The sequence below is a fragment of the Carya illinoinensis genome, chromosome 3 (genome assembly GCF_018687715.1).
Source record: "Carya illinoinensis cultivar Pawnee chromosome 3, C.illinoinensisPawnee_v1, whole genome shotgun sequence".
Classification (NCBI taxonomy): domain Eukaryota; kingdom Viridiplantae; phylum Streptophyta; class Magnoliopsida; order Fagales; family Juglandaceae; genus Carya; species Carya illinoinensis.
The window spans coordinates 48,732,732-48,753,156 of NC_056754.1; the positions used below are offsets into that span (position 1 = coordinate 48,732,732).

General features: G+C 34.1%; 1 protein-coding gene across 2 annotated transcripts; it reads left to right on the top strand.

The window, feature by feature from the left end:
• Positions 1-10,748: 10,748 nt before the first annotated feature.
• On the top strand, positions 10,749-20,343 carry LOC122305037 (DNA mismatch repair protein MSH7). Of its 2 annotated transcripts, none has more exons than XM_043117305.1 (17): positions 10,749-11,233; positions 11,918-12,461; positions 13,087-13,182; positions 13,301-13,356; positions 13,886-13,952; positions 14,403-14,498; positions 15,045-15,176; positions 15,279-15,312; positions 15,426-15,473; positions 16,091-16,290; positions 16,392-16,518; positions 16,633-16,910; positions 17,075-17,269; positions 17,487-17,897; positions 18,035-18,131; positions 18,978-19,105; positions 19,762-20,343. In XM_043117305.1, exons 1-17 carry the CDS (start codon positions 10,899-10,901, stop codon positions 20,254-20,256), a joined length of 3,339 nt encoding a protein of 1,112 aa, XP_042973239.1. In that variant the 5' UTR covers positions 10,749-10,898; the 3' UTR covers positions 20,257-20,343. The 2 variants fall into 2 exon arrangements, with proteins under 2 accessions (XP_042973239.1, XP_042973240.1); XM_043117306.1 differs by having other exon boundaries at positions 10,750-11,233; positions 11,966-12,461.
• Positions 20,344-20,425: the final 82 nt, after the last annotated feature.

Consider the following 20,425-nt stretch of genomic DNA (forward strand, 5'->3'; position numbering starts at 1 on the left):
CTTAGGATTGGAAGATGTTTGTTGCAAAATTTTAGTTTAAGCATGAGTTTTGAAGTTGGAAGGAATTGCAACAAAAATCAAGGGAAATGACCTATGGATGTTTCGGCCATAGCGTGTTCTTTATAGTTGTGTTAAAACGGTCATTTTCCCACATGTAGAGAGTAAAATGAAAATTTTACTCCTTAAGTTAGTATTTTCCATATTTCAAATTATTAGTGATTTAGTTCTAACTTTTAGAATCACTAATTACAGTTCCTCATGGTCGCACTTGAAGTTTTATAAGAAACGCGGAAATCGAGGTAAGTTAGCTTTTAACTTACTAGCAGTCTACTGTGTATGTGTGCTAAGTAAAGGAACTACAGTGTATGTATGTGTGTTATCATATATGTCATGCCATGCCAAGTTATCACGTAATTGTCTATTATACATAATTTATTCTGTCATCAAATTTTTATCTGTTACATAATATATTCTGTCATGTATTACTGTACCTTACAAGTACGTCATGCTAAGTATGCCATCTATTATATGTATGTCAAGTCATGTAATATTCACTGTTGCAAGTATGTCATGTTAAATATGTTGTCTATTATATGTTATGCAATGTTACGAAATATTTCTATCTCAAGTTGGTCATGTATTTCAAGTTATATTCAAGTCACGTTATGTTACGTCAGGGCTTCAGTCATTTCGTATTCCAGTCACGTTTCATCTTGATTACTTATGTATGGGGTCACAGCAATTGTGACACGTAGAATACATGGGGCCACAACAACTGTGGAGTATGTATTTACACGTAGAATACATGGGGCCACAACAACTGTAGAGTATGTATTTTTCATATTAAGTCAAGTTTGTGTAGAATACATGGGGCCATAACAACTGTGGAGTATGTATTTACACGTAGAATACATGGGGCCACAACAACTGTGGAGTATGTATTTTTCATGTTAAGTCAAGTTTGTGTAGAATACATGGGGCCACAACAACTGTGGAGTATATATTTACACGTAGAATACATGGGATCACAACAACTATGGAGTATGTATTTTTCATGTTAAGTCAAGTTTCAGATCAAATTCATGTCAAGTCAAGTTCAGTTTATATTTCAATTTAAGTTATGTCAATTATACTATGTTGCACGCCAAGTTATGTTTTAATTATTTATGAATTTGATTATGCATTTATGCTTTTACTGTCATGCATGCATCATTAACTTGTGTGGAAATTTTTTTTGTTAACTTACTGAGATTTGTAATCAAATCTCACTTTGGTAGTCCCAACTACCATTCCCCCCGAATGGTAGATCTTGTTACAGGACCTGAAGGAGAATCAGGAGCTGATCAACTAGACACAGTTGACTAAGCGACGGTGCGACGTCAATGTTAATATAGTAGTTAACGTAAATTACTACTTGTACAATGGAGTTGCATCTTTAGTACTTTTTGGATCATAACCATTTTGGAATAATGTTGTGATCTATTGAATGGGTCTTTATGTATGAAGTATGTTTTAAGCATTTGGGATATTTTCAATTTGGTGCATAGTATTGCTAAAGAAAAAAAAAATTATCCGCTGCGAATATTGCATAATGTTAGATGCATGTTAGGAACATTGCATCTTATATGTCATGAACGGGGGCAGGCAACCTTGTGTTGCATGTCTCGACGCTTCAAATGTCCGTCCGATCCCAAACGGAATTTGGGGGCGTCACACAATCTATCAATCATCTTCACGAAATAAGCTTGCCATACCAGTGATTAATTCTATATTATGATGTTAAACTATAAGAGATTAGTATCACAAAATAACAAAATCAACATATATAACAACTAAAAAAAATTCTAAATACATTACATAAATCTAACTTATAGCTCTCTGCATCATCAATGGTATCTGAATAATTCTGACTCAAGCATATAGAAGTGAACTTCAATTAATTTTGTACGCTCACAAGAGCCTTTACAGTTCTAAGGGTCAAAGAACTGCTAAACAAATCCGAGACTCTGCCTCCTTATGATAGGTGCAAATCGTTGGGTCCTTTGAGCGCGGCTATTGTTGCCTTGAATTTACTCCTTGGTCATGTTTTGGACAATCATGTTGTAGTATTGGATCTTGGGATTTACCATTTGTGTTGGAACACTCGTTTCTCGCCTTCCCTCACCCGAGTTCCTTGTTGCCCTCGAATCCCTCTCTCGGTCTCTTCCTTGGGTGCCTTTCTTTGCTTGGTCCTCCAACTACCCCATTTCTAACTTTCTTGGTGTAGTCAAGGGCCGTAAGGTGTTTTCAGTATTGACAGAGTCATCTACTCTATTCATGAATTCGCGTAGAGTGGTTGGGGTCTTCCTCGCCAACTTTGCCAAGAATGGGTTTTTGGGCCAAATGCCTCCCATTAAGGCTACTAATCTAATCTCTTCATCTCGGATGTCTGCCATCACACATTCTTTATTGAATCTGTTGAAACAGGCAAGGTAAGCCTTCAAGCTCTCATCCTCCCTTTGCTTTATATTGAAGAGATATGCAGCGAGCTTCCTTCTCCTTCTACTCGCCATAAATTGGGTCAGGAATTGCCTATCCAACTCTTCAAAACTGTCTATAGAGCTTAGTTGTAGCGCTCTAAACCATCCCCATGCGGCTCCTTTCAGGATTAAAAGAAATGCTTGGCATGCGATCTCCCCAGGAAAACCTTGGAGATATGGGTTTTGAACATTTCCAAATGTTCAACAAGATCCGTGGATCCATCATACATCTCGACCTATAGAACCTTAAACTTTGGTGGGAGTGGTATTGCCATGATCTTCGTGCTATATGGTAGGTCATTTCTGGTAAGCAACTAGTTGACGGACGAATGTGCTCCTATCTTCCAGGCCATTTCCTTATATTTGTTCATGAGACTGCGTAAATCATGGTGGATTTTTTTCTTCTCCTCACCGTCGTCGTGGTACTTGTCTATACTCTGCAAACCCACCTCTATCAGACCAACATGGCTTGGTGCGGCGTATTCCCCCAAGGCAACGTTCCTACACTTCAAGGACTCTTTCTCACGTTGGAGAGCCTCCATTTCCATTGTCATTCTTCTCAACGTTTCCCCTGTTTCCATTAACCTTCCCTCTATGTTTGTAGAAGTGGCTTTCTGGTCTCAACTTGTTCAAGAGCTCGTTGTCATAGGCATGTGAAAGGCATATTGAGATGCAAATATTCCATAGACGGTGCCAACTGTTATGAACGTGTTTTGCACCCTCGTGAACACCCTCAACAAACCTGTATTAGAAGAACTAGAGAAGGCTTGAAGGATATTAAATGCCTCTGATGCCTAAGTCAGAACGTCTGTATGATATCTTTATGAATTCAAGACTTAAATCAATGTATTTTGGTGGTGAATTTCCTCTAATATATATATATAGTGGAGAGGACTTGTTTAGGTTAGCACAACAACCTAATCTCTTTATTCAAATTGGGTCCAAATTTGTCACTGTTTGAACTTCTCATTATCTGATCCTAGGTGGTTATTTGCGAGAGCATTTGAGTTCCCATGCTATTCGAAAACGGCTATGTGATCATCTTATCTACTAGTTGTGCTAAACAGTTTTGGGCTTACGGTTATCATTTCGGGTTAGCTAATTGGGGCCGACTGTTATGGGCTTGTTCTATTGGGCCCATAGGCCTTGTGGAGTGTGAGTAGGACCATAGGCAAGGGAGAACTTTGGTCCCTCCAATTGTGTTTGCTCATGACCTCTTCTCTTTCTTCTCTATTGGTTGTATATTTCATTACCTTTATTTCAGTAGAGGTATATAAAAAAGATGTGCGTAATATATATATATTAGAATAGATCAACGTGTAAAGTATATTTATCTAGTTAGGTGATATGATTATTTTAAAAAATAATCATATATATTTTATAAAAAAAAATTAATTTAATTTAATAATTTATGCATAGAGAAAAAAAAAAGTGGAACTCGAGAGCAAATAAAATGCACCGCTTATATTCTGCTTTAGCCCTTTTCTTTTTCTTGAATCCTTTGACTTTGTTATTGTTAAATTGACTCGTCAACTTTCTCAATTTCAGCATATCGAAGGCGTCAGGACCTAAATTCCAGCAACTTGTATGAGTTAATCATTCTATTAATTTCCTAAGCAGTACAAAAATGAGAAAATGCAAAATATTATTCAGACAGATAGAGATCAGGTTGCGGTTGGCTTGCCCGGAATCGTTTTTTTTTAAAGGTATCTTAATGGTGTGTGTTGAAAATTACAGATGAGAGGATAAAAAAAAAAAAAAAAAAGAATCTTACTGGTGTGTGTTGAAAATTATAAACACGAAAGAGCCATAAATCCGTAATATTATTACCATCTCCAAACCCAACCCATATCATATCAAACACACACAACAAGATTTATTGCTACCATTATATACTGTTATTTATTACTTTGAAGTATTTATTGGAAAATCCCATCATCTTCTCATATATCTTTTTAGTATAATGAAGTAAAATTTACTTTAAAAAAAAAATAAAAAATACACACAGCAAGAGTGAAGCCAAGGAAGGAGACATTTCACATTGATAAAAGCAAAAAATAAGGGATTCTACTGCTACACACGAAAAATTTTACTCGTGAGTTGTGAAGTAGTGGGTGGCATTAATTAATGATGCAGGGGACCCATTATAGTAATTTCATTCATTTGATTATTATTTTTTTTTCGAAGTTAATAAAAATCAAAATAGAGAAAGAGAAATAAAGAAATCAAATAAAGCAGCAGATAAATTGGAGGCCACATCGGTTTGTGTGTGGGTGACAGAAAGTAGAGAAATTGAGAAAGAAAAAAAATAAAAAATATAAATATAAAGACAAGCAAAGCCAACTACAGCCTCAAAAACAATCCACCTGGTGCCATCCAGTTATCCTCACACCCCAATCCTTCCCACCCCGTCTCTCTCTTTCTCTGTGTCTGTCCAGCTCTTATCTGTCATTTTCTTCTTAAACCCTTCAAAACCCAGTTTGTAAATTACAATCTTTAAACTTGATTGATTCTTTTCAAACTCAATTTTATTATTACAAGCTTTAAACCCAGTTTCCTATTGAGGTGCTCGGAGTGCCGGATACAATAGGATCTGCCTTGAGAAATACAAGAAAAGAGCCACGGTACAGGGACGAGTGGAGAAAGCACCTGATGCTAACGAATCAACTCCACCACGCCACTCCTGGCCTTGGCATTGCCCTCATTGCCATTGGCATCTATCTCGTCAGTGAACAAGTGTACAACAGGCTCCACGCTCCTTTCTCTTCTCACTACAACCACTCTGCTCCATCAACTTCCTCTGCTTCACATTGAAGGTTATTCTCTGGCCAATTTTACAATTTCCTTCAGTTTTCGATTCGATCGTACTTATTTTTTATACTGACCCACTTGTGTTTATCTTTACGGTTTCTCCTGCTCCTTTAAGAAGAATTGTTGCCTGGCTTTCTTCGGTACGGATCTGAAGCATATCAAGAGAACATGTTAATGGGGAAAGAAAGAAAGAAAGAGAGAAATGAGAGAGATGAGAGATAAATCCAAAATATTATTACCATCTCCAAACCCAACCCATATCATATCAAATACACATAGTAAGATTTATTACTACTAATATGTATTGTTATTTATTGCTTTGAAGTATTTGTTGAAAAATCTCACATCTTCCTCATGTATCATCTTTTTAGTATAATAAACTAAAGCTTGCTTAAGGAAAAAAAAACACACACAGAGCAAGAGCGAAGCCATGGAAATAGACATTTCACATTCATAAAAGCAAAAAACAAGGGATTCTACTGCTACACGCAAAAATTTTTACTTGTGAGTTGGGAAGTAGCGGGTGGCATTAATTAATGATGCAGGGGACCCATTATAGTAATTTCATTCATTTGATTATATTTGTTTTTTCAAAGTTAATAAAATCAAAATAGAGAATGAGAAATAACGAAATCAAATAAAGCAAAATAGAAATTAGAGGTTGTGTCGGTTTGTGTGGAGGCGATAGAAGGTAGAGAAATCGAGAAAAAAAAAAGTATATATAAATACAAGAAAAGCCAACTATAGCCAGAGAAACAATCCACCATCACCTGGTGCTGTCAGTTCTGCTCCCACCCCCATCCTTCCCACCCCATCTCTCACTCTTTCTTTGTGTCTGTCCAGCTCTTATCTGCGCTATTTCTTCCTACCTCGTTCATTTGCTTCTTAAACCCTTCAAACCCATTTGTAAATTACAAGCTTTAAGCTTGATTGATTCTTTTCAAACCCAGTTTTATTATTACAAGCTTTAAACCTAGTTTGCCGTTAAGGCGCCTGGAGTGCCGGATACAGTATGATCTACCTTGAAAAATACAGACAAGGAGCCATGATACCGAAACGAGTGGAGAAAGCACCCAATGCTGACGAATCCACTCCGCCATACCACTCTTGGCCTCGCCATCGCCCTTATTGCCATTGGCATCTACCTCGTTGGTGAACAAGTGTACGACATACTCCATGCTCGTTCCTCTTCTCACCACAACCACTCTGCTCCATCAACTTCCTCTACTTCACACTAAAGGTCATTCTATGGCCAGTTTTACGATTTCTTTCTGTTTTTGATTCGATCATACTTATTTTTACCCATTCGCCCTTACGGATCTGAAGCAGATCAAGAGAACAGGCTAATGGAGAAAGAAAGAAAGAGTGAGAGAAATGAGAGAGATGAGAGACTTTTGCACTGTCGGAGAAAGAAAGAAAGAAATAGAGAGATGAGAGAAATGAGAGACTATTGCACTGACGTAATTAATTAGAAGATGAGAGCGAGAGAGTAAATTAACAGAAAAATAGAAATTAACGGAAAAGTAATGAAGGTTAACAGAAAAACAAGAAAAAACATCAATAACCACTTATATAATAGAGTAAATATATGTAGAATTGCTGAATTAATTTGCTTTTTGATCAGCATGAATTTATAGTGGTAAGAGTTTGCACCGATTACTTTTTAGATAACTTTGTACTATCAATTTGCAATAGATAGCTTTGAACCCTCCCGTCTCTCTTCATTAATAACATTGTTATTAGATTATCCATATGTAAATGAGACTTTTGATGAATATAAAATAAATTTAAATTTTGACTATTCTATTTATATAAGTCTCCACATTGAAATAACTATTTTTGTATTGTATAATAATAAAATAATATAAGATGAATTTAAATTTAGTTCTTCACATTGCATCTCTACATTAGATTATTTATTTATTTATTATATAGTAATGAGTAATTGATAATTTAAAATTATTTAATTTTTTTAATTTTTAATTTAATTTATTTTATCATATTTTAATTATCAATTATGATTTTATTTTATTTTATCATGTTTTACTATTTAATTTAAAGAAACTTAGGAAAGTTTGTAGATGTAGATGTAGATGAAGAGAAGAGAGAAAGTGTTATAAAAAAATAATAAAATAAATATTTAATGTGTGTACAGTAACTATCAAATTTGATTTTTGTTTTATAATTACTGTAGCTAAAAGTTACTATAGCTACCATTTGCCTAATTCAATGTGGATAATTTTATTATCCTAATAGTTAAAAAGTACAATATTTTTACATTTAGATATTCCAATAAGAGTGCTCTAAGTGGAACAATGATGTAAGGACTGGCTGGAATTCAAGTATATATGTAACAAATCAAAAGAGTTTTACAATTTGAAAGATCCTATCAAATCAAATCAGTGTATGAGTGTTTTTATATAAGATTTATATATAAAACAAATGTTTATAATTATTATGGCAAAGGAAAATGTTTAAATTAACTGAGTAGCTTGTGCAGTTGTTTATAAAGATAAGATATCAATAAATTCAAATTCGACTTGTATTCAATTAAAATTAAACACATAAGATTTGAATATATATTTTTACTCGAATCCGACTTAATTACAACCATGTGTGTATAATATCTATATTTTAAAGGCATGATTGGACACTATTAGAATTCTTAAAACTTCTCATAATTTCATTCACAAATATCACTTAAATAAAAATTATTTTTTAATTTTTAATTTTTTATCTAATCATTAACTAATAATTATTTATACACAAAAATCAATACAACTTTTTAAAAACTCAAAACAAAAATAATATTAACAAATTAAACTCAAACAATTTTTTTTTTAACTTTATAACATTTTTATTTAAATTTTTCTTTATTATTTTCTAAAAGGTGGGACTACGCCCACCGCTGGATCACCTGCTAATGCATTTTGCCTTTTTTTTCTTTGCTTTTTTTACATGATTTTTTAACATCTCTAAACATTTTGTTAAAAAAAAAATACAAAATTGTTAAAAAACACTTACTTAATCATGATGTAAATAAAAAATAAAAAATAAAAAACCTAAGAGAAAAAAAAAATTTCCCAGTAGGAGCCTCCAGCGGAAAGCATAGCCTTTTCCTTTTCTAAAACCTAATAATACATTTTCACTTAAACTATTTTTTTACTATTTAAAAAAATTTTGAGATATTCCAAATGTCTAAACATGCCTCAAAACCAGTCACCCAGTTTGGTTATTCAACTCTTTTCAACTTATTTCATCTAATTATAATAACTTTTTCAAATCTTAATACAAAATATAATAAACAATTCAACTTTTTTAAATTCTAAAATAATAATAATATTAAAAATTAATATTCTAACAATATTTTATTCAACTTTCATCTCAACTCAACTTAGCATTCAAACACAACAAAGTCTAAACTCGCAAATTTACCATTCCATGGGATGGTTTGCTTAATGACTAGGTGGTTAGCCAATAATCAGTAATGCTAAATATAAGTTTAAAATATATAAGTCTCGTGTATGTTTTTTGAAAATAAAAATAAAAATCCAAATGATTGTCTCTTTGTTCCTATAGAATTTTTAATCTGACCTAAGATTTGTTCCACATAGATTGTACTTATTCGGTTTAGTAAACAGACTAGTAAATTTAATAAAGAAAATATTTTAGCTACAAAGAAATTTTAAAAATAAATCTATAAATGTACATATTTTGATGCGGTACATTAGATTATAAAATTACTTTATTGAATATAGGAGTGTTATGCATATTACCAATTTACAATTTTTAATATGCACATAAAATTTAAATTTATAAATTTAATATGCACACAAGTTTGGTACCAATTTTCAAAACATGAAAACCGATTTGGACCAAATTGAACCCAAATATATATTTTTTAAATTTTTATATTATATAGAATCGTTTTATATTATTACTATATACATATATTATATGCTAATTAAAGACAGTGATATAACACCAATTAATCTACAGTTTGTCAACAACTTCATGTTATAAAAATATTTATTTTTACTTTAATTTAAAATTATTGTCATATCAATAATTTAAAGTACATAGAAAATAATTATTTAACCTTAGTTGTATATAGATTGTGATATAGTTGTTATTATATCATTGCTAATTAATATAATATAAAACTTTAATCTTATAATATAAAATTAATCTTATAACATAATATTAATCTTATTACGTAAAATCAATCTTAGAAGTTTTTATAACATAAAATTAATATAATATAAAATTTTAATCTTAAACTTGAATATTTATAATAAGTTATTAATATAAACTTACTTTTTTTTTTTTTTTTTTTTTACAGATAAACTTACTTTTGATATATATAAAAATATATATATTAAGGATAAATATATTTTTGGTATAATAAATTATAATATATATTTGATAAATAATTTTTTACACATTTGATCATATAAATTCATATAAAAATCTAGAACTTATATAAATTACAGTCAAATTCAATACTATACTATATAGTATTATTACCATACATAATCAAGTATATAAATAAGCTAAACATTAGAATAATTATATTTAATTAGACATTAGTATAAGTCTAATATATAAATAAATTAGACACTACTTACAAGTATCAAAATAAATATGGTATAATAAGTTAATCTCACTAATTATACTATACTATGTTAATCTAGCTAATAACTAATAAATTAGGCACTACTTAGTACTTATACTATATTAGTATAGTTAGACACTGGTGAAGTAATAATTATTATTAATTGAATCGAATCATATTTGTAAATTGAATTGAACCGAATTGGATTGAAAAATTAGAAGTTTCGATTTTATGGGATGAATTGGTTCATACGATTTTCAGATTTTCAAAACCAATTTATATCACTTCAATTCTAAAATTTGTCCAAAACTTATCTAACTAAACCGGTTACACCTCTAACTGCAACTAATTCTAAAATTCCCTTTCATGAAAAGGGTAAAAGTATGTTTGGATATTTAGATGAGTTGTAAATATTAACATTTTTTGGATCTTATTGTGATGAATTTAACTTTTTAAGTTAAAATGTATGAAATAGGTTGAGATGAGTTTAATTTTTTATTTATGAAGTTGAAAAAATAGTAAATTCTATCCATAATTAATTTGAGATGAGTTGAGTTTGGGCTACATGAAAGCAAAAATGTTTACAACGCATTTTTTTGAAAAAATGATAGAGCCACCGAAAACTTGTACGCATATTTTGTGCCAATTTTTTTGTTTTTTTAAGTGGATAAGGAAATGTTTTTTAATAATTTTGTGATTTTTTAAAATTGTTTAAAGAAGTTTAAAAAATAATTGAAGAAAAAAGAAAGACAAAAAAAAAAAAAAAAAAACAATTTGTATTCCGCATCCATTCGGTACCGAGTTTTCTGTTGCCCTAGCATTTCTTTGCCAAGTAGGGGGGCAAAAAATTTGGCGCCATTTTTTCACATTCTAATACATACCGCTTCCCTGACCTATCCCTCTCCTCCTCCTCTCTCTCTCTCTCTCTATCTCTCCCCCCGAAGATCTGAAAAATGCAGCGCCAAAAATCGATACTCTCATTTTTTCAGAAACCCTCGTCGGAGACCAATGGCTCCGGTGCTGGAAATGCGATCGGATGCCGGCGAGTACCGCAGTTTCCTTCTAAACAGGAGAAGCAGAAAGGTTCCGCTCTCAATCAGGCCACGAATGATGCTGCCATGGACTCGTCTTTTGAAATCAGGGGAGCCGACACACCGCCGGAGAAGGTGCCGCGGCAGGTTTTGCCGGTGAAGTTCGCCACAAACGAGAACGACAGAGATTCTTCCTTGTTCTCGAGTATAATGCATAAGTTTGTGAAGGTTGATGATGGAGAAAAGGCTAGCGAGAGGTACTGTTTTAACTTGCTGGTAGTTGTTATTTGGAAAATTTAAGTTTTATTTGGCTGCATGTTTGAAAAGTACTGTAAGTATTTATATCCATCTCTAGTATCTGAGTTTAAGTGGATTTTGAATTGTCAACCTTTTTACTGTGAAATATTACCTACCATCTGGCTGCTGAGAGAAATGAAAAGGAAATGTAAATATTATGGCTTACACTTCATGGTGTTGCTCGAGAAGTGTAGAGATTAGATTAACTCAGGCATTTGCCTTTTGAAGATATTAATTGATTATTCATAGTATAGTCAACTACAATATGATGGCACTGATTAGAAGGCTATGTCAAAAGTAAATCAATGATAATTTCGAGCCTGCAGCTCTAAACTTATAAAGGAGAACATTTTGAAATATCTTAAGAGACATAGTTGAATGGCACATGTCTCTTACAACTTTATTCACAAATCTAGTAACTCAAGTTTTGAAATTCAAGCTTATAGTTGTTAATGATACCTGTAGCTTTATGATGTTGTCACATACACAAATTACGACATGGATAGCATATGTCATGACTAGTATAAACAACTGTCAGTCTGAAGTTTATACCTGACTGCAAAGTATCTGATGTTATATCTGACTAACTTTGCACTTATATGCTCGTGTCACGTCTTGTTGTAAGCTTTGTGTGAAATTTGCAGTAAGTTGGGTGATGGTGGTTTCTCTAATGTTTCTACAATATCTGGTAGATATGTTGAGCCGGAAGGATTGCATAAACAAGATATGGCTTCCCAACGTCCCAAAAGGGGTGATGTAGTCAATTCTAACGGGATAGTTGATCAACGATGCGCCTTGCATATTGAAATTGATGACAATATTCCTGGGCCTGAAACGCCTGGTATGAGACCTCTTGCTTCTCGTTTGAAGCGATTTCAAGAGGATGTTGCAAAGTGTAGGGTTAAGAATGACACTTCCTTGATGGATTCGAGCAAAAGGCTGAAACTACTCCAGGATTCAACAGCTTTAAACAAGAATCATACGGAAGTATCTGATACAATGAGCAAGTTTGAGTGGCTTGACCCTGCTCGAATCAAAGATGCCAAGGGCCGAAGGCCTGGTGATCCTCTTTATGACAAGAAGACACTTTATATACCACCAGATGCTTTGAAGAAAATGTCAGCATCTCAGAAACAATATTGGAGTGTCAAATGTCAATATATGGATGTTGTGCTTTTCTTTAAAGTGGTTAGTCAATGTTGCATCAAATCTTGATAATTTCATTGACAGCATATGTTTCTACCCATCCTTGTGCATTAGAGCATGAATAGGCCTGAAAGTCATTTTATATTTAATTTTCTCTTGTCAATTGATTTTAATCAATGGCTACTAAGATGATGCAAACCCTCTTCTGTTGGAGACTTGGTGGAAAGATTGAATGCTATAACATGACAGATGCACTGTGAGCAAAGCAATCCATTCTGGTCATAGGAAAAAAAAATATACCCTTTTCTTTTGTTCTATTTGGTTTTTTTTTTTTTTTTTTTTTTTTGGGACACGGAGGCCATTAGGTGGGCTCATTGTCTTGATGCTTTCCTACATGAAGGTGACTGCAAGATTTATGGGTTATGGGATTAAATCCTCCTTCTGCCCTTAGGCTCAAGCGGCCTCCAATTGTCTAAAAGGCGAAATATTCTCATCCTAGTTTGGTTGTTTGGGTCATTGGACGCTGTCCATGTTTTATCTTTCTACATTTGAGAATTACACTAAAAAACTTGATTTACATGTGCTGAATTGTTTGCTGCTGTGATTTTTTTAATTGTAATTTATGGTTTTGGAATATATTTACCTAGTGTCTCAAATTGTGATATAGGGAAAGTTTTACGAGCTTTATGAATTAGATGCTGAAATTGGCCATAAGGAGCTTGATTGGAAAATGACATTTAGTGGTGTGGGGAAATGTCGGCAGGTGACTACATGTTGACATAATTTTGGTTCTTGTTTCCTTTTTCAATAGCTCACTTGAGCTAGTTTTTCATATATTGAAGCATGATTTTGTACTCGATAAAATCTCTCCTTTCTATCAGGTCGGTATATCTGAAAGTGGGATAGATGATGCTGTTCAAAAGCTTGTTGCTCGTGGGTAAGAGGGTGAACAAACTTGTATTAGTCTTACCCTATCTGTGTATTCTTTGTTGAATTATGCCTTTTAAGGAAGAGTGAGGAAATTATTTGTTGCAATTTAGGTGTTCCTCTTGTATATTTCCTATGTACTTGCGCTGCTCCTTTTGCATTTTTTTAGTAAAATATTTGATCACTTACTAGAAAAAAACTGAAAGAGTAAGGAAATTGCAGTTGTCTCTACTGCTTTTAACTACATTTTGTAGCTAAGTTCTTCTCTGGTAGAAGGCAGCCTGGTATGCACAAACTCCTGTTAAGGCTTTCTGTAAAGGGTAAAGCTCAGCATGTTTGCTGAAATGAAATCTTTTACTGGGCATTTTCTGTGTTTTCATCCGCTGCATCTGCTAATTTTACCACCCACCCCCCCCCCCCCCCCCCCCCCCCCCCCCCACACACACACACACACACAGAGTTTATCACAAACACTTGTTTGATCTAGCCACAACTGTTGCTATTTCTGAGTTGTTGGTTTTGCTTTGTTCTTTCTGAAGATATAAAGTTGGACGAATAGAGCAGTTGGAGACATCTGATCAAGCAAAAGCCAGAGGTTCAAATTCTGTGAGTTATGCATGCTGCATGATGGGCGCTTCAAATGAATTCATTAGAGTTTTATTTATTAGGTCTATGCTTTGTCACACGATATCTATCCTGGGTTTGCCACTTGTTACAATGGAACATAGTGTTTGGCTTTCTAGCCTTAACATTGATTGTTATCTATTTCCTCATCTGGTGCCAAAAATGTAGGTATCTGCTAATGAATGGTAAGTTTCTATGATAAAAGCTGTTAGCCACACCTAACGACTGTTATATTGTTACCATCAGTTTTTCTCTTGTTTTATGCATGCACATAATATGAATTTTATATTTATACTTGTTGTACTCTGAAACTTTAATATATCAGTAGTACCTTTGAGTTCTTTTGCATCTTGTCTTTCTGGGTTTATAATTTTATATCGGTGCTTGAGTTAACATTAGGTTTCTTGGTTTGACTAAAAAAATTTGATTCAGGTAATTCCAAGAAAATTGGTTCAGGTAGTCACCCCATCAACCACAACTGATGGTAATATTGGGCCTGATGCTGTTCATCTTCTTGCAATAAAAGAGGTCTTCACTGTCACTACTTAATTATGTTCCCTTATATACTCACCCAATCTCAACCTTTGGGATATATCCTGAATTTGTCTGCTGTTTGCATGACAGAATAAGCTTGTCATTTATCTTTCAGTACACATTTCTGAAATTGTTGTCTTAGTTCAAGCTCATCTTATGATCTCATCAGTAAAGATGGTCTGCCGGTGGGAAAAAGATTCTTCCTCAAGAAATGTTTCTGTTTTTTTTATCTCTATGCTTTGGGAAAATTTTTGTAGATTAGGCTTGGTTTATTATTGCATTAGAACAATGCACTGTGATTTTCTCCTTATTTGTCACTTTTTTCATCTTTATGAGCACCTTGAAGTGACATTTTTTTTCACCAGCACTGTTTATTGTATTTAATAAGGTAGTTAACTTTCATGCTCCTACATCATTTCCTGAAAAGGGTTCTGCTGCATGAACCACTAATGGTTCTATGTACTTATCTTCTGGCTATTACCAAACGGAAAAATTTGTTCTGATATGTTAACATTATTTTTTGTTGAATTTTGCTTGTAGGAGCATTCTGGCTTGGATAATGGTTCGATTGTATATGGCTTTGCTTTCGTGGATTGTGCTGCTTTAAAAATTTGGGTTGGTTCAATCAAGGATGATGCGTCCTGTGCTGCCCTTGGGGCTTTGCTGATGCAGGTATGGGTTAATGTACAGTTTGCTTTTTGCAATATGTTTTTATGGATAACCATCAAATTTGAAAACTAAAGCTTAATTCTCTTGTCGTGGATTTGGTTTTAGGTGTCGCCAAAAGAAGTTATATATGAGAGTAGAGGTGAGCTTTCTTCCCCAACTCCAACATTTTTGGTTTGAGCAGAGTTCCAGAAATGGAACCTTTATGCGACAAGAATTTCATACTTTCGGCACTTAAATATTCAACTACTGCAGGGCTGTCCAAGGGAGCTCATAAAGCACTCAGAAAGTACTCATTAACAGGTCAGAATACTGATAACTTTTCTGAATGGAAGATTATAAACAAAAAGTTTACATTAAATGCTCTGAACCTACGCATACTTTACAAGTATTGCATTGGTTTTTCACACGTTATGTCTTACTAAATCAGTTCAACTACTATGTGTGCAATACAAATACAACTTGGGAAGAACAACATTTTTAGCCAGAGTTCTGCAATATAATTGACATTGATTTCAACACACTGAATTTGAAATTAGGTTAGATTATGTATCTCGGTGGATTTATTCTGAGCTTTATGTATGAAGCAAAGGTTCAGCTTTGAATTCAGCATGGCAGATGCTTTGGCTACCGTGCTCTAAAACCTAGAGAGAATCATGAATTGTGTACGTGCAATTTCTAAATAGGAGATATTGCAATTTGGAGTGACAAAAATGGAATCAGAGCACGGATTTCAAACCAGAGATTTTCTATTCAGTTATTGCACGGCACAGTTTTGGCTGGGAGTTTATATTTAGTTATTTAAGATTTTATTATATACATGCAAGTTTATATGATAAGAAACCAAATGGTTACCTTATCATGAGTTTAGAATCTCCCAATAAGTAGGTTCAAATTATCAAGTTTTGTTTATCTTGCAGGTCCTGTTACACTGGAATTGAGTCCAGTGCAGCTGATTACAGATTTCCTGGAAGCTTCTGAAGTTAGAAATTTGGTGCAATTGAAGGGATACTTTAAAGGGTTTTCTACTTTGTGGAATCATGTCCTTGATAGTGTGACGCACCATGATATTGCCTTATCTGCTCTTGGTGGACTAATAAGTCATCTATCCAGGTTGATGGTAAGCTTACCTTTTCTTAAAGCATTAAGAGTAAGGAAAATCTACTGCAAGGGTGTCTGTTGTTTATAGTAATTGACTTGACTTATGAAACAAAATTGCAGTTAGATGATGTCTTACGGAATGGAGACATACTGCCATATCAAGTTTATAGGGGTTGCCTCAAAATGGATGGACAGACACTGGTCAATCTTGAGATTTTCAGTAATAATGCTGATGGTGGTCCATCAGGCAAGTTCATTAATCTCCTTATCTTTAAGAAAAGACTGACATAATGTGTTCTATATTTTGATTTCATTCTTAGTTATGTAATCGCTCAAAAGTTTAATGCTGATTGAATTTCAGGTACTTTGTACAAATATCTTGATAATTGTATGACATCATCTGGTAAGCGGCTTTTAAGGAATTGGATCTGCCATCCGCTAAAAGATATTGAAGACATTAATAATAGGCTTAATGTGGTTGAAGATTTAGTTGCACATTCAGAAATTATGTCGCTTGTTGCTCAATATCTTCACAAGCTTCCTGATTTAGAAAGGTTGCTTGGACGGGTTAAAGCTAGTGTTCAGTCATCAGCTTCTCTGTTACTGCCCTCATTTGGAAAAAAAGTATTGAAACAGCGAGTAAGTCTTTTCTACCTTTTTCTTGAATAATTAATAATACTTCCTGCTTGAAGGTTAATAGAATTATCTACCAGAAGAAGAAGAAGAAGGTTAATAGAATTATCTAGTTTGAATCACTTCTATTTTTATAGATGAAAATATCTGATGTTTTTAGCATGATACAGGTTAAAATGTTTGGGTCACTTGTGAAAGGCCTGCGTGTTGGATTTGATCTCTTAACACTAATACAGAATGAGGGGCATATAATCAAGTCTTTAGCAAAAGTATGTAGAATTCCAATGCTAAGCGGTAGTGATGGGCTGGACCAATTCCTTGCCCAATTTGAAGCAGCTGTAGATAGCGAGTTCCCGAATTACCAGGTCTTGTATCTTTGATCCAATACATTTCTTCGTTCAAACCACCTTACTGTCTTGTGAATTGGCTTGTTTTCTGATCTGTTTAGCCAGTTGTGCATCAAATCTGTTCGGTATTTTCTAAAGCATTACAATCAGCACGAGTACATTTCTCTTAATTTATTATCTTTGAGTGGTGATTTTAGTTTCTAGTGTTGTGGCTCACTGTTTTATTTGGTTCCAGAATCACAATATAATAGATTCAGATGCTGAAAGACTCTCCATTCTTATTGAGTTATTTATTGAAAAAGCTACTCAATGGGTTGAAGTCATTTATGCCATCAACTGTATCGATGTACTAAGATCTTTTGGAGTCACTGCTACTTTATCATGCGGGGCAATGTCTAGACCTGTTTTTTTGCCTCAATCTGAAAATATGACTATGGGGGAAGAAACGGGACCCACACTTAAAGTTAAAGGGCTATGGCATCCATTTGCCCTTGGAGAGAATGGAGGATTGCCTGTCCCAAATGACATTATCCTTGGTAAGGATATAGATGGTTATCATGCTCGAACTTTGCTATTGACTGGACCTAATATGGGTGGAAAATCAACTCTCTTGCGTGCAACATGTCTAGCTGTCATATTGGCACAGGTTCTTTTTCTCCCTCTGTGTAATTTATTTTGTTGTTTAAGACCTAGAAATGAATTAATCTCTCTTAGATTTTAAACCCCTTGATGTTCTGTTTGCGGTCATCTCATTTACATTTGTTAATCTGCCATGACTTGCAGCTGGGCTGCTATGTGCCCTGTGAGTTGTGTGTTCTCTCGCTTGTGGATATTATCTTCACACGGCTTGGTGCTACTGATCGAATCATGACCGGGGAGAGTAAGTTTTATCTAGCACCAAAAAGGAAAAATTATTAGTAGCAAAGTAACCATCAATTATTTTGAAAAAAATAATTTAATTTACTGGTTGCTTCACTCTGTTATCTGAAGCCCCCTTGTTTTGTGTGACAACCGAGAAGTTGGCATGCCGAACCATTTAACAGCCAAGTAATAAGGGAAGAAAAAAATAAAATGAGAAAACAAAGACAAGAGTGTTAGTTCTGCATAGCTATCCAAATTCAGAATTAGAAAATAAAAGGGGAAATGAAAAAGTGCATGCAATACTTCACAATATTGTAATCGTGGCACCAGTGGAATGTGGGGGATTTGGGTTTTGATGGTACAGTGATCATAAAGCCACTGCAGTCAGGTAGTAGGTGTTCCAGTAGATCCTGTCATGCCCTTCAGTGGTTGTATGCGGTGGTGTTACAGTGGTGGTTTTTGCTAGGTTTAATTGAAAAAACTGATGGACGCTTAATTAATTACTCTCAGTAATATTTTGAATGACCCTTTCTAGTATGACCATCCAACACTATTAAAATAAGATAACTTCTACTGGTAATTTGATATTTGTGCTTCACAATAATTCATCCTGGAAAACTTAATCAATTGCTGAACTCAAGTGAAGTGGCTTGTACGCATATAAATGGGCCATCACTTGACAGTCTTCTTACACCAAGTAAAATGTATGCATGCTTCCTTTTACTGTATTACTAATTACAGTATTGGATGTTAAAGCTAAATCTCGTGTTCTAGCAAACACATTCTGACATGGATTGAAACTCAGTCTCAGACACACATCTACTTAGTTTGCATGTGATGGACTTCGAATTTCAATCTTTTGTAGGTACCTTCTTCGTTGAGTGCATGGAAACAGCATCGGTTCTTCAAAATGCAACTCAAGATTCTTTGGTTATTCTTGATGAACTGGGTCGAGGAACAAGCACTTTTGATGGATACGCCATTGCATATGCGGTGAGACTTTGCTTTTTAACTAGTTTTTGCTGCCTTTGTCTTCCTTTCATCCACTCATTGCAGCTAGTATATAAATTTCTAAATTCTAATAACAATATTCTCATATTTAATTTTTAAACTATTTTATAGATATGGCACTGCAGCAGTGTGTGTGTATATATATATATACATAAGTGTATATATCTATGTAAGTATGTATGTTTTGCTGGTTGACCTGATATATATATCTGCTCACGCCACATGTACTCTGTCACACTTTGATTGTGTACTTCCTGATCCATGTGGTCTAACGCATTAAACATATTGAAATGTAAAAATCTCTGTACTGGTTTATTCTAAACTAGTGGTGGCAACTCTGAAAAAAAAAAGGAAACATAAATATGACCTACTTTGAAAGAAAAACAATTTTTAGGTACAAAAATTTTGCATTATTGACATAAGGAATATGGTACTTTCGAAGGCAGTGTTGAGAATGTTCTGGAAAAAAAAAAACAAAAGAATGATCTAGGCCACTTATAATTTAGGGTAATTACATACTATTAAGTTATTAACCTTTTTGTTCAGACGTATTGTATGTGCCATGGTTCACTATGTTTTATTTTTAACATGTGTTGTCCATTTCGATGAAAATGAAACCAACCTTGAATATCGTCCAGGTATTTCGCAATTTGATCGAAAAGGTTAACTGCCGACTGCTATTTGCTACACATTACCACCCACTTACAAAGGAATTTGCTTCTCATCCTCATGTCACCCTGCAACACATGGCCTGCACTTTCAAGTCAAAATCAGACTGCAATTCTAAAGGTGACCAGGAGTTGGTTTTTCTGTACCGGCTAACCTCTGGAGCATGCCCAGAGAGCTATGGATTGCAAGTGGCAACAATGGCTGGAATCCCGGAACAGGTGGTTGAAGCTGCATCAAAGGCTGGCCAAGTGATGAGAAAATCAGTTGGCGAAAGTTTCAGGTCATGTGAACGGAGATCAGAGTTCTCGACCCTACATGAAGAGTGGTTGAAGATGCTGATGGGTGTCTCTCAAACCGGAGATTGTAATTTTGACGACAGCGATGCTTTTGATACGCTGTTTTGCTTGTGGCATGAGCTAAAGAGCTCATATGGATCGCATGGAATTTATGTGTCGAGTCTGTAAGTATCAACATCTGATAAGTTTTTAAACCTGAATTTGTAATTTGAGGAAAGGGAAATGGCAGCCAAAGCATCTTTGACGTGTGTCGAATTTCCAATTTCCACTAAGATCACTAACAGTAACCGGAATGAAAAAAATTAGGAGTTATTAACGGTAGAAATCTTCAAACGTT

Excerpts from the sequence above, each read along its gene's own strand:
- LOC122305037 (XM_043117305.1), top strand. The coding sequence starts at position 10,899 with ATGCAGCGCCAAAAATCGATACTCTCATTTTTTCAGAAACCCTCGTCG. Across the intron at positions 16,291-16,391 it reads GTCATCTATCCAGGTTGATG|TTAGATGATGTCTTACGGAA; the intron begins GTAAGCTTACCT and ends ACAAAATTGCAG. Across the intron at positions 19,106-19,761 it reads GATACGCCATTGCATATGCG|GTATTTCGCAATTTGATCGA; the intron begins GTGAGACTTTGC and ends AATATCGTCCAG.